We start from the raw sequence: 14,879 nt of genomic DNA on the forward strand, positions 1-14,879 counted from the left end.
GAATTCATGCCTTCCAAACCACTTTTCTTAAATACATAAATAAAATAAAAAAATAAAATAAGCTAGAAAAATCTGAAAAAAAGCCAAAAAAAATAATAATAAAACATAAATTATAAAAAAATCACAGCATTATGTTGTCAGCTACAGAAAATAAATTCACTGTTATGTTACACTGATGTCATTTAATTTATTACACGCAGCACAATTTCATGACTTTTCTAAAATTCTCAATGATTTTTACTGGTGCCATTAGTTTTCCAGGCCTGGAAAATGTGACTGTAAAAATCCCTGACTCTTCCAGGTTTTCCATGACCGTCAGAGCTCCAGATTTATCATTGTGTTATTTCTGTCCGTTGTTCCTCTGCTCGGCTTCACTGATGCTGCTGCAGTTTGTTTACTCTCACAAACCTGGAAACTCGACGCTTTGATGTTTTTTGGGGGGATTTTTTTTTAGCTCCTCCACCGAGGACGCGAAGTGCTCGGTCCTGCTCGTTTGTTTGTCTGTTTGTTGTTTTAGGAGGAAACCTCAGACAACAGATTCGAGTCAGATTTGGTGTTTGAGTTCAGCCACCGGCCACAGAAAATGTGAGGGATTTTTCAGAGGACGACATTGAGGACGTTATTGAACATTTTAACTTTTTGCTCTTGAATCAGATCTGCCACTTGAGTAAAACCAACACGTTCTCATCCCAAGTCGTCGCTTTGTCAGTGGACTTGTGTGTCTAAATATTACACTCTAGGCATCCTGCGTCTGCTGGTGATGTCGCTGCCGGGACGTCAACAGAAGCGCATGGACAGATGAGGCAGGCGGAGGGTATGGCGTGGAAAAAAAATCACATTTAGACAGGAAGCGAACACGTGTTAAAGTCCATGGTTTGTTTGATCAATTCCCTCCCGCACGCCTTTTAAAGACCATCCAGCTCATTATTTCACATCACTACCAGCAGCAGGTCGACATGTTGCCATATATTGGCGTATCATGTGGACGCGGCAGGTGCCATCCGGAGGCTTACAGTGACACTGCGGATGATTTTGTCCGGTGGCGTTCTCAGCTAACGTCGCCCGGTGGCGTTTCACACAGCTGCAAAAGGTGGCTATTGGCGTCAAGATCTTATGCAGAAATCATCCCAAAAATGGCAGTATTTGATAACTGAATGAAGACAGGCTAGCGTTATCATGCAAGTTTAAAATTTTAACCTTTTTTTTTCTTTTTTAATTTTCGACTCATCCTTAGATTACTTTTTTTCAGAAAATAGTTAAAAGTTTCAAATGTGATGTTATTAAATGCCTTGTTTCATCAGACCAACAGTCTAAAACCCCAAAATATTCTGTTTTCTCTAAAATAATTTAGAAAAGCAGAAAATTTTCATACTGGAGAACCAGAAAAATATTTGGCAATTTTTTTTACTACATGAGTTGAATGCTACATAATTTATTAAAACTTACCTAACCCTAAACTTTAATTTGTCTGACTGACTAATTGCTCTGCATTGTTTTATAATACTATTACTACTCCTAATAATAATAATTATAATAACTACAACAATAGTTATTATTATTATTATTATTAATGATAATAATAACAAAATAATTGATAGGACTTATATTGCACTTTTCCAAGTATTCAAAGACGCTTTACATGAAATGCAAAACGAAAACAACAACAAAATAAAGAATACAAGATACTAAAAGATGCTTACATGAAACACAATAAAGCAGGTATGGCAGTTCAGATTTTGGGAGGCAGGTATTGACGGCTAAATCAAAAGCTATTTTCAAATGTTAAAGAATTTTGCAGCCTTGGAGGAGGTTTGTGCTCTGCTTTCTATTTTGTATTGGTTTTTTTTTCTTTTTACAAGTTTAATGTCGTCAAGGTCTGCAATAACGTTGTGTTTTGGTTGTTCTGACTGAAGTTTTATTCACCGTCTGGTTTTCTCCATCTCTCCTCTATATGAACGCAGTCTGCAGCAGCACATATATTATTCACCGTCAGTCTCTCCGTCTCTGCTCTCTCCATCTCTGCGGCCTGTTCAGCAGCCCTCTTCGCTCAGAATCTATTCCCCCCGTGTTGTGTTTGTTTTCTCCCCTCTTTTCTCTTTTTATTTTTGCCTGGGCGGAGTGAGGAGCTCCAGTTAATTAATACTGGGCCGGGATACAAACGCCTCCCCGCCAAACTCAACGCTCCACTTCAGAGGCCCCGCGGCTGGCACGGTGAGCCGGGCACTGGGAGATGGGATTATTCATTAGCAGCCCGCAGTAAGGTATTACACCTCCGCCGAGGGGCCGCCGTGCCGAGCGCTGTCCTCGTTAACGGCCTATCAAAGTGCGATGGCGTCGAAATCAGCGGGTGAATCATCGGGCCGTCTGATCCGCCGCCCGCTGCTCCCATGGTATCATTTTGTAGTGTTGGACGGGTTTCTGGTTCTACTTTTCGTCTTGTTTTGGACTTTACTGCTTCAGCCCGACACCAGAACTGCTCTGATGAGGATATGCAGCCATGTTTTTACAAAAATCCACTTTGGTTATTTTAGTTTGAAAAGTATGATGGAGCATCTAGAGACATATGTTCAACAAACCCACACTAGTCAGAACGAAACCCAATTTCATTTTGGACAAACAGGATGAATTTCTAATGTTTTTAGGAGCAAACTGTTGAAATATAGAGATTTTTAACCCTTAGGGGCCCCGCTACCTTAACAGTCTGAATGAAGCAATTTAGTCTCACAGTGTATTTTAGACTTATTGTAGGAGCTGAGCTGGAAATGCCAAGATTAGACAAAAATACACAATCTGGCTAAAATGTGTGCCATATGCATGAACACAGCCAAAATGATCAAAAACTGAAGAATGAAAAGCGCGTAAAATGCTCCAAACAGCCTCTAAGGGTTAACAGTTAAGAGCAGCAGTAACACAGAGAGATACCGTTCAAAGTCTCAGTGCTGCTGTACTCTGACTCAGCACTCTTTTTCTCTCGTCCAGTCAAATTTACTAAAAATACAAACACAAAGCGGAGCAGCAACTTGCAGGCTTGACTTTAGTGAAATAGAGCCAACAACAATCAGAGGGATGAACGGAGAGCCAGTGACTCACCAGTCTGATGTGAGATAACAAAAAGCACAATGCTTTACCAAACTTCAGCAGTGTTAAATCACTCAGTAACACCTCCAAATCTTCACCAGATACTTAGAAAAACACCAACTGCTGAATGATCAGTATCATTTATATTCTTTTACTAACTATTTCCCACAGACTGACCAGCACATTTAGTATGGTGCAAGCTGTAAACTACCTCCTCCATCACTTTTCACACACAACAATGTTTTTTTATTACAAGAGGAAGCTAAACAACAAGTGCAACCTGCAAACATCAGACCAAAAGCATCAGCTGGGACAGAGTTAAAGTCAGATCACATCTGACTCCACATTTCAAAGGCGACTGGTTTATATCTCCCCTCATATGTGCCCACCCGTTATCACATGACCAAAATCCCCAAATTTAGGTCACATGATAAGTACTGAACTAACTCCATCCACAGATTAACACTATGGGATGCAGATAAACGCTCTGGGAATATACAAGTTAGAGGCAGAAAAACAACTTCCAATGTATGAAAATAAACCAAACTTTGCACTTCGGCTCAGTCCAACGCCGAACTTCCTCAGCTGCAAACACAAGCCGATGGCCTGACGGTGGCGCTACGGTGGCCGCCTAAATTTTGTTTGAATATTCTCATTTGTCCGTGCTGCAGCTTTGCAACTTACACCAAAATGTCGGCCCTATTGTGCAACTTCTGCTCACTTCACTGTGGTACAAATTATGAAGTCCATCGCTCTGTTTTTACCAAAAACTGTCACACTAATTAAACCTATCTCCTCCCACATTTTTTTGCTGAGTTGACACCAAAGTTGCTGCAGGGCGTCTTCAGACTGTCCGACACAAACCAACTACACAGATTTTTCATTTATTAAAACTTGGGTCTACAGTGCATCAAAAACATTTGACTGTAAACGCTGCCGAATACATTTACTTGCAAATTCTTGCTATAAATCAGATTAATTTACCAAACAGCCAGTTCTGTTGTTTTCCTGTCTCATTTTGGAAACACAGAAACAGTCCAGTAAACCTGAAAAGTCACCTGGAAGTAGGTAGAAATATTTACTCAGCTTTGTGTCCGGACAGACTGTCTCACTGGAGCTGGTACAAATTTAGATGCTGTCTTTCTAAAAATGAAAAGTCTCCAATTATAGCCTCCCTTGTTGAAATCATCCTGCAAACAGCACGATCTTCAGTTTTAATGAGGAGGACAGAAACAAACCATTCGCTGGAAACTAGCACCTGAATTTTCACACCTCGCTCCCACTCAGCCTGGGTCCAGTGACAATAGTTTGTGATCGTCAGTCTGTTTACAGTCACTGATTCAACCGCTAATCCTCAAATGTGAAAACAACAGACACTGTGCGGCGAGAGGTACGTTTTTCTACACGTCAAGGCTTTTGTCAAAGTCGAGTCAAGCTTTGGGGATCAGAAAAGCTGCTGATTCGTTTTTCACCATCTTTGCTCTCACTGAGGCGAGACAAAAGTATTTCGTTTACTCGTTTGACACCCGAGACTTTCCACGTCCTCACCTGCACCGACTGGAAACGCTGACTTTCAGGGTTATTTAGTTCTCTTTGCATGATTTTGTCTCTGCTTCTTTTCAAAACACACACACAAATCAAACCACGTTATTGTGCCTCACATTGTTCAGCATTTGAGGACTTACAATCGTAAAAGGGAAAATGCTGAAACAATATCGCTGCTTTTGACATTTACAGGTTTTGCACACGTTTCACAGACAACATTTCAAAACTTTTCCATGACTAGTCAAGGACCTAGAATAATAATAGTGAAAAAATATCTTGCCCTGCATTTTTCAAACATATTGGATTCAAACTCTATTCGAACATAATTTAAGCTAGCGAGCATATACGGAGGAAGACCTGGAACTTGGGGAGAAAATTAAATAAAAACATATATGGTGGTAAACAAAACGCTGTCACACATCGACATGTATTAAAGCTAGATTTTGTCTTCAGTTCCAGAAAGTAAATTTGCCTTTTTGTTACATTAAGTGAGAGATATCCACAGGAGATTACTGTAACACCTAATTTCACACAACAAAATTCATGACTTGTTTTTCTTTTTTTTCCAGTTTCTGTCTATTATAAATGGTGTTATTTTGGTGATTTTAGAAGAAAACATGCCTTTTAAAAATTTAAGAAAAAAAAGTCAAGAAATCACCAGAAAAATACACTTTTTTTTTATAGAAAACATGACTTCCAAACCCATTTTCTATAAACTTCGCCAAAGAAAAAGTCAACAATGTCAAAATAAATTTAAAAAATGAAATACAGCCTCAGATTTGGAAGGCAAGTATTCTTTAAAAATTGGTGGTAAAATAAATAAAAAATATAGTCATTCAATATAGTCAATATAGTCATCTACCAAAAGCCTTTAAAAATGTTAGACATGACCTGGAAAATTAGATCATGAAATTCCATGACTTTTTCAGGATTTCTGTGACTTTAGGAACACTGCATATTACAGTAAAAGGAGATTTACAGCGTTTTTGGGCCTATTTTAGTTGATTGGACACAAATTGCAAACTGTCACTGTAATGTTTTAGATTTCTACATTTGTTTTGATCCATTGACTTCTATAACTTTATTTATACAGCCCTAATAATAAAGTTTAAAAAAATACCTGACAAAAAAAGCAATAAAATAATAACATATACGGGACAACTTGAAGACTTTTCAGAATGAAAATCTACTACTAGAGCTTTAAAACCTAACGGTGTGAAATTTATCACAGTGAGCATCACGACAGTTTAAATACTTAAAAATACATTTTTCTTACCCTCCTCGGTCTCGTGCCACACGATGCCCTCCAGGTTGACGCTGGTCCCGGGCTGGCAGGGTCCCAGACAGGCCGAGTCGCCCTCCAGAGCTCCTGAGACACCTCCGTCCTGCGTGTTGGTGCCTATAGACCTCGTCCTCACCACCAGCTGCTTGGGGTTGGAGGTGGGCAGGGCCGGAGGGGAGAAGGAGGGGGCTGAGGGCAGAGAGGATCCGGGGCCCCCGGGGTGGCCTGGAACAGGGGGAGCTGGCACCGTGAACATGGGGTCCACCTGGAGGCATAAAGAGGGCATTCATTAACAATCAGCCATGTCAGTTTTCTGCAGTTGTATTTTGTTTTTTGTTTTCCCTTAACCCTTATGGCCCGCTTTAATATTAGACACATTCATATCGCTGTGCGCACAAAGCTTTAAAAAATCTTATACATTAATATTATTTTCTGCTTTCATCAAGTTACGTTTTTAACTAACATCAGTCCAATATTCATTACTTTTCTGAATTTTAACCCTTTCAATACCAGGTTTTTGTCACAGTGCCACTGTGTTTTCTGATGAAAAAAAATAACAAAGACACAAGATTAATTATTTTCAATATACTACATGCAAAGTAGACCACAGCCTGGAATATGTCAGTGATCAGCAGCAACATTGATTTTTTAAACATTATTATTTTTGTGTACTGTCAAATACTTAAACTCATACCACTCGAAATCAGGCTATAAAAATATTATACATTGATATGATTTTCTACTTTCATTGAGTTTATTTTTTTTAACCAACATCAGTCCTCATCATCAATACCAAATATTCATTAATTTTAAGAATTTTAATCTTTAAATGCCAGATTTTTGTCATGATGCAACTATGTTTTTAGATTTTAAAAAAACAACACAAAAAAAAAATTATTTTCAATATACTGCATGCAAAGTTTTGTCTTTTTTGCTGATGACAGCCTGGGATATGTCAATGAACGTGGAAAATAGTAAAAATGACAAATTCCACAGCAAAAGCCCAGAATGACACTCAGAAATAATACAAGTCATGTTTTTCTGCTCTGATGGCTGTGAGATTGAAAAATGTCAGTTTGAATGGGTTTTAATTGAGCATGGATGGAGTTGACCTGAACAGTCTGATTGTAACAATTTGTTTTCCACAGTGTATTTTAGACTTATTGTAGGAGCTGAGCTGCAAATTCAAAGATGAAAACAAAATACACAATCTTGCCAAAATTATCAGAAAATGAATGAAAAGTGTGGAAAATGCGGCAAAGTCTCTAAGGGTTAAATATCAATAAAAATAAGGAGACAACAGCAAATAAGAGATAACAACATGCATTAACAAATAAGATTAGATAATGAATGTAAGGTGAAAACAAAGATAAGATAACAATAAAGACTGGATAATATTAAAAAAAAAGATTTCAGATAATAAACTACGTTTCACTAAATGTAATGAAATTTGGGCTGATGGCTGTTCCGAATATTTCTCCAGAAAACGCTTGAGGAGTCGATAGACAGAGAGTCAAAAATAGAAGTAAAAAATATTATTAATGTCATTTAATATTACTGACGTGAATCCAACTGACATCTGATTATCTGAATGTTGGATCCGGCTGTATAATGGAAGGACATTTTAGAAGAGGAGACATTTTCTCCAAATGTCATACCATTCATTATTCTATCCACAGTCTGCAGTTACTGACTTCCTAATATTGAGTGGCAGCTAATCATCTCTCAACTATATCCAGACTTAGAAAATCTTTTTTTTTTCACCCCATCTATTTCCATTTATCTGCCTCTCCATGACTGGCGGAGTCTGTGAGATGCAAAGACTTCACCCTCGTTGGGACGAATGTTTCCAGCCAGCACATACATGCAGGAGCTGCACGTTATAATTAGCTGCCACTTCGGCGCAGAACTTGGCAGAAATCAACAGTATAATAAGGCAACATTACTGGAGCTCATCCAGTGCGACTACAACACAAAAATGGTTTCCGTGCTGACACGGGAAATGAGATTTGTATGCTGTTTAAGTCGTCTGTGGGGATCAGCTCCACCAAAACGGGGATCAGCAGTATGCAGATTATTTATTGATTTGTGCGGTCTGAAGCTTTAACACGACATTAAAGGAAAATCTGGGCATCAGTCTCATACTTTTGTCCTTTGTGTCAGCTAATCATTGGACATTTTACTCTCCACCTCCATTTGGAGAGCAGCCTCTGACAGTTTTCCAAAAAACCTTTAACAGAAATCTGTTTTTTACATTAAATTGGACTAAAAGATCCCCAACTGGTCCAGCAGCCATGGGGTCCAAATTTCTCCTTAGTCATTAGTACAAGGTCTATATATTATAAATTACCACAAATACTGAATTTTGTTTCACAGAGTGTCGACAAACGTTGGCTTCGAACACAAAGAAATAAAATGTATCGCAAGAATAAACAGAGACACCACTTCAAAATAAAAGCTTTGTGACCAAAATTCTCCAAACTTCAAAATAAAGTGGATAAAGAGAAGAATTACAAATTGTTTAAATATATATATACATAAAGGTAAAGCTGGGCGACATGAACTGAAGTCTTATCACGGTATTTTTTTCATATCAGTCGATATCAATATATACCACGATATACATCAAATCACTATTTCTGTCAGGCTTAAAGGTTCTCTTTTTCGCCAAAGTGAGATATGAAGATATCATACGGTTAACTTTGGTTTAAATATTTATTGGTGGTTTGATTTTTCGCCTCATAGCTCACTGACACAGTTTCATGTGACCATGGTGTGTTAGAGTGTAATAAACAAATGATTTATTATTGTTTATTAATAACTGTAACAAACTTCAGGTACATTTAAGCACATTGTGCTGATAATAGACCAACCTCTCCTGACTGCAGGACTCTGACTTCAACTTCTGTCAAACTGTAAAAACATGGCTGGAACGCGTTCTGTCGACTACGTCTCATATTTCAATCGAGGAAAAATTACTTCGCGATTGATATCGTTATCGTTTTATCGCCCAGCCGTACATAGAGGCCATGATACAAATATGAAGAAAAAAGGAAAGGCAGGTGAGCAATGGTAATTTTCTTGTGATTTTTTGCTAATTTCTTGCCTATTTTTTATCTATGTTTTGCTAAGTTGCTCGTTGCCTTCTTCCCCCTTTCTTAAAAATGTAATTTTATTAATTCATTTATTTTTTATGACATTAAGCCAATATGCTCAGGTGTTAGAGAGTTAAAGACATTCTGTGCTGTTTATACGTTTTACGTTAGTCTTGCCGTGTGTGTAGTTTGGCATCAGGGCTGTTGTCAGACCTTGTTTGGATACACCTGAAGATAATTAAATCAGATCCAGAATGAGCTCTGTGAAGCTCTCTAATGACTGATGCTCCAGACGCTGTGAACAAACACTCTCTTCAGAGGGGGGCAAAGACCGCCGTCGTGTTATTTTTCCGTTCTGCTTCGAGTCTCCAGCAGCGTTTCATAAAAACCAAGACAACCATTTTTCAGTCCTCAAAGCCTGTGAGTGATCTTAACCACTGTCATCACCATGGTTACATGTAATGAAATACCAAGTCACCGGCGCCTATAAGAGCCTCACTCTTATCTCCACCAGTTATTATGGTCCCAATTACAACAGCTCTGGGATATAATTCTGCTGAGGGAGCAGCAGCAATCAGCGATGAAGGATTTCTCTCGCCGTTATGACTCAATAAAGATTACAGACTTGACAGATATCTCACTGCGCGATATTCTTGAGTGATTTCCCCCCAAAAAACAAAAAAACGTTCCCTGTCTGTAAAGACTTGAGAAAACAGCAGCGCTTTGTCAAGTCCAACACCAGCTCTTCTGCGGCGTTTTGCTTTCCCAGATAAAGGAGTTGTGCTTCTGTTGTGTTATTATGGAGATCAATCAGTTACTCACAAAAGGTCGCTCTCCAATCTGACAAGAAAACAGTTCTTTCTCACGTCTTTGGAGAGAAAATAAAAAGACTCGGCAGCGCTCTGTGCTTTTCTTTAAAATCCCTCAGCTATTTTTTTTTCTACGGCGGTTTGAGCTGCAGAGGTTATTGCCAAGGTTACACTGCCGCTCCAGCGCCGTGGACTGGATATCTGCACATATTCAATATTAACCCTTAAGGACCTGCTGCTGTGTGCAGAGCGATACACTCGTATCGCTCTGCACACAACATGCGCTTTTCAAAATTAAGCTTTAAAAAATATCACGTCTTAATATGACTTTCTACTTTTATCAAGATAATTTGCTTTAAAAAACAGTCCAAGTCAGAAATACCAAATATAGATTAATTTTCAGAATTTTAACCCTTTACATGCCAGGTTTTTGTCATGATGCCAGTGTTTTTAGATGAAAAAAATAATTATTTTCAAAATACTACATTCAAAGTAATTTTTTTGTCTGTGATTGTGACAGGTCACCTAGTGGAAATAGCAAAATAAAATAATGAAAAATAAAAAGGAAAATAGTAAAAATTCCAAGTCAAAAAGTCACCAAGAAATAATACAAGTCCTGTTTTTCTGCTCTGATGGCTGTGGGATCAAAAATGTCAGTTTGAATGGGTTTCAATGGAGCATTTTTTGACCTTAACAGTCTGAATGTAACTATTTAGTTTCCACAGTGTATTTTAGACTTATTGTAGGAGCTGAGCTGCAAATTCACTGATTACACATTAAACATATACACAATCAGGACATAATTTTTGCCATATGCATGAACACAGCCAAAATTATCAAAAAAATGAAGAATGAAAAGCACCTTAAATGCACCAGTCCCTAAGGATTAAACTCATTGTACGTAGTGCACACGTAGTGCACAGCATGCACCACCAGAGCTTAGTCTCCAGTCTCTACTGGTGGAATGAATTCAACTTTCTCTCTGTCGCCGACTGACATTAGCTCATCATTAAGCACACTTCATTCGAACCTGACAGAAACAAAATAAAACTAACCCGTCGGTTACTTTTGCCAGTAATCTAGTTAGTAAATCTCAGCTCTTGTAGCTCCTGCTGCATCATGAGGGAGCCAGTTCCTACCGACAAGCACATAGCCATAGCATCATGTGACCTAGAAAAGACTAAAACTGGTTTCCATTGCAGATTTGCAAAATACAGCTTCTTCAAATCGCCTGAAATATAACCTCATGCAAGCGAAAAAAAAATGTTTGCGATAAATGGCAGTGTTCTTTAAATAAACGTTTTTCCATTTATATTTTATATTCCCAATTTCAATTAGCGCAAATTTAGAGAGTTAAAGGAAACCCATCTACTAATACCATCATATACTGCAAATCCAGGGGAAATTTCAGGAAAGTATGAGAGTAGTATGAAAGTATGAAATACCACCACTAATAAATCTATACAAAGGGGGAAAATACCATAATAAACCATGAAACTGGCAGAATGTACCATGATGCAAATTCTAGGTCATACCATGCAGCACGAGTCTCATAACTCACGGAGGGTGAGATTTTCATGAAAGAGTTCATTTGAGGGGACTTGTGATTTATTTATTTCCCCGTGTCGCTGTAAAGTTATCCCTTTAGTGTGTTTGCGACTCTCAAAACAATGATTTCCTCTTCTGGTGCCTGTGAGGAAGCTCAGCAACACTCCCGGGCTCAGTTTCTATTCTACGCTGTCCCATGCTGACAGTGTCTGTACTCCAGGTATTATAATAATCTTTGTTTCAGCGGCACTGCATTTATGTTAAAACAATGCAAATTTATCCTGCGAAAGAGCAATAAAACAAAAGACAGATGATCCTCTGTGCGTCCTGAAACCGTCTGTTAACTCCCACACAGCTGCTGACGAAGACCACCCAGGACTTCTTCTACCAAATCACAAAGCAAATTAACCATAAAAGAAGAATCACCATCCCCGGTGATTTCTGCTCTGCCGTTAACGCCTTTTCCTCCCTCAGACGCCCAGAATAACAGCGCTCACTCGCAATCCACACAGCAGCGATAGTCGCGCGGCCAAACAACAATAAAAACACACGCCCGCTCCCTCGTGTGTTAAATGCTTCAAACAAATCATTATTTCTCACATTGTTTCTTAATTAAAAAAAATCTACAATACACAGAAAAATCACAGCAACACAACGGAGAGCTTCTGCATGTAAGGCACGGCGTGTGAATGCTGTGGGAGATGTGTGACAACGTAACGTGCTGATGCTTATAACGCTCCAGGGAATACTTTGACAATTTGAAGAGAAACACACTTATCAGCAGATCAACACCATGTCATGTTTGTACAGTAAAAATGAAGCCACAGCTGGTTAGCTTAGCTTAGCACAAAGACTGGAAACAAGAGAAGAGCGCTCGGCTGGCTCTGTCCAAAAAAACTGCATTTTACCCTTAAAATCTGCAAATCTGACATTTTTACAGGGTTTATGTGCCACACTCGCCTATATTTCTTGGCCAGGAGCAGCTGGGAAAGCATCATTTCCAGGGGCGCGGCTTTGCTGCTGACCCTGTGTTTCTCTGTTTGAGCGAAGCTAAAGACAAATTTCCTCTGAGGTGAACAACGTTTAATGCTGCGCTCACGCGATGTCAGACGGTCATAGTTTCCGAGTTGGAAAGTCATTCGTCCAAGTTTTAAAAACTTTTTTCATAAACTACACTAAATTTTCATTACATTTTCTTGCTTTGGTAAAGTTTAAAAGTAAAATACAGAGAAGAAAATAAGACAGTCTAAAGCAGGCTTGTCAAACTGGTCCACAGGGGGGCCGGTGTGGCTGCAGGTTTTGTTTCCAACCAAGTAGCAGCACACCAGACTTGACTCATTTAATCAACTGATCTCCGTCTTCAGACAGTTGATTGGTCAAACTGTGTGCTCTTGGTTGGTTGGCACAAAAACCTGCAGCCACACCGGCCCCCCTGTGGACCAGTTTGACATGCCTGGTCTAAAGTTTCCCCTTCAATTTTTGCAGGCCTGGTGACGCACACAGAAACACAAATTTCCCTCTTTCCTATGTTGGTGCGGGCATGACTGCCTGTCCCCCGTGGAGAGTACACACACGGTCCAGGGCTGTAAATGGGGAGAAATACGGGGAAAATGTGACGTTGGACACCAGGAGAGGGCAGGGAAAAATGGGAGTCTCCCGGGAACATCGGGAGGGTCAAGTTTGCTTCTACCTCTTGAGGGTGCAAACCTCGCTGACGTTAAGGCCTGGCGGGGGTCTTGTTGTCCCGGCGCACAGCCAGGTCTGTAACATTGTAGGGAAACGTGGTAACACTCGTAATGATTTAATGCTATTGCTGATAATAACGTTACCTCGTGTCAGGTTCGCTCTGACTGCCCACATGGATCGGGGGCTTTTGGTTAAGATGCTGGAGCAGGAATACAACAGAAATAACCTCCGTGTTAAACACGGTGCGCTGCATGGTCCCCCCGGATTTAACGAAGCCTCGAGGCAACAATAAGCACACGACTTGACCAAGACTGCTGACTGGATGCTGATCACCAAAGTTATCAAAATTCGTCCTGAGGGGGACGTGAATGTCTGAGCCAAATTTCATGAAATAGTCGTCAATGAAGGTCTGTACAAAATGTTGAACAACTAGGACCTGATATTTCAGTGTGGATCAAACAACAAACAACCGACCAAAACTGCCATCACACGCGCAGAAAAAAACATATTAGGTGACCCAGTAAAGTATCAGGTTTATGTGCAGTAAATATTTACACAAAGCTATTTTTAACTTCCATGACTGTTTGGGATTTTTACACGACCTGTGCCCAACGATTAGCTGCCTCAACTGCAAATCCATCGGAAAAAGATCATGCGATTAATTTTGGCTCGTTTTGTGTTTTGGGTAAGAGGAGTTCGTCTGTTGTGTCCAATAGCTCATGTTTATGAGTGTCTTTCAGTCCTTGTTCAGTATTTTTCTCTCCTCCCAGGAGCTGATTAAAACTCTGCATCACTGTTCTCGCCTCCAGCTTCTGCAATCATCGATTTCAGCTGTTTTTTTCTCCAATATTTTGTTTTGTGAGTCCTTCAGTATCTGTGGCTGCGCAACAAAGACTGAGATGTTAAAAAAAAAGAAGAGAAAATCAAGTATTACTGCTTTCACTAAACCACGCAGAGCACGAAATACACAAAGAAATACACAAAGACCCAAACAACACTAAAATATGCATGGACCCCGGAGCTGTGCACAAACACAGAATCTGTCTTTCTCACTTTGTTTTAGACAAAATCCTCCCCCGTCCGTCCTCACAGAATCCGTTACTAAATCACCAGACAAACTACCAAACCCCCGAGATATTCCACAAAAACAGAGACGTTTCATCGGATTTCTTATTTCCAGCTCTCTCCCTTTCCAAAATCACAGAGACACATAATGCTCCAAAACACAACACAAACCGCAAGATATCCAAAATGAGAGCAGCATGGTTGCAGTACATATTTTTAGCCCGTTATCTCAAGACAACAGAAAAGTTAATTTCAGATGTTTTTATCCTGCAATAATGGAGTTATGTTGCTTTGAAAATGGGATCAAAATGTCATAAAAAGCACAATTTTCTCACCATAACAAAGCGATTATCTTTGAAATACAGATATGTTCATTAATATCTACCTTTGACTTTACCTGAAAACAAGATATTTATCTTTATCTTAAGATTTGTTTTTTCAACTTATCAATAATAAATTATCCCAAGATCAGAAAATGATCTTGAGAAACTGGAAAGATGTTAATTATTTGGAAACCTGACTAATTAGCTTATCACCACCTGACGTCAGTGCTACTTGAAAGGCCAAGAGACACATTATCATTGGCTGATTACAATATTTTATGGCTCTACAGGAGAAAAATCCACCTTTCTGGTCGGAAGAAGAAACACACCTCCTTTTAAACATTACGAAAGACTTCAATATCAAAGATGAGCAAAATTATTAAAGCACCGACCTTTTTAAGAAGATGGTTGAAGGAATAAGAGAGGCAGGCTGAGCTTGCACAATCCA

At 39.2% G+C, this 14,879-nt stretch overlaps 1 protein-coding gene across 2 annotated transcripts in view; it reads right to left on the minus strand.

Moving 5' to 3' along the window:
- Positions 1-14,879, minus strand: part of znf608 (zinc finger protein 608) — a 58,373-nt gene that overhangs the window by 20,504 nt on the left and 22,990 nt on the right. For both annotated transcript variants that reach the window (XM_088076272.1, XM_042488679.2), the window contains one exon: positions 5,900-6,170. In XM_088076272.1, the coding sequence (XP_087932398.1) occupies positions 5,900-6,170 (271 nt within the window). The remainder of the gene's footprint in view (positions 1-5,899; positions 6,171-14,879) is intronic.

The sequence above is a fragment of the Plectropomus leopardus genome, chromosome 4 (assembly GCF_026936395.1).
Source record: "Plectropomus leopardus strain MGB_pleo_1.0 chromosome 4, ASM2693639v1, whole genome shotgun sequence".
Taxonomy (NCBI): Eukaryota; Metazoa; Chordata; class Actinopteri; order Perciformes; family Serranidae; genus Plectropomus; species Plectropomus leopardus.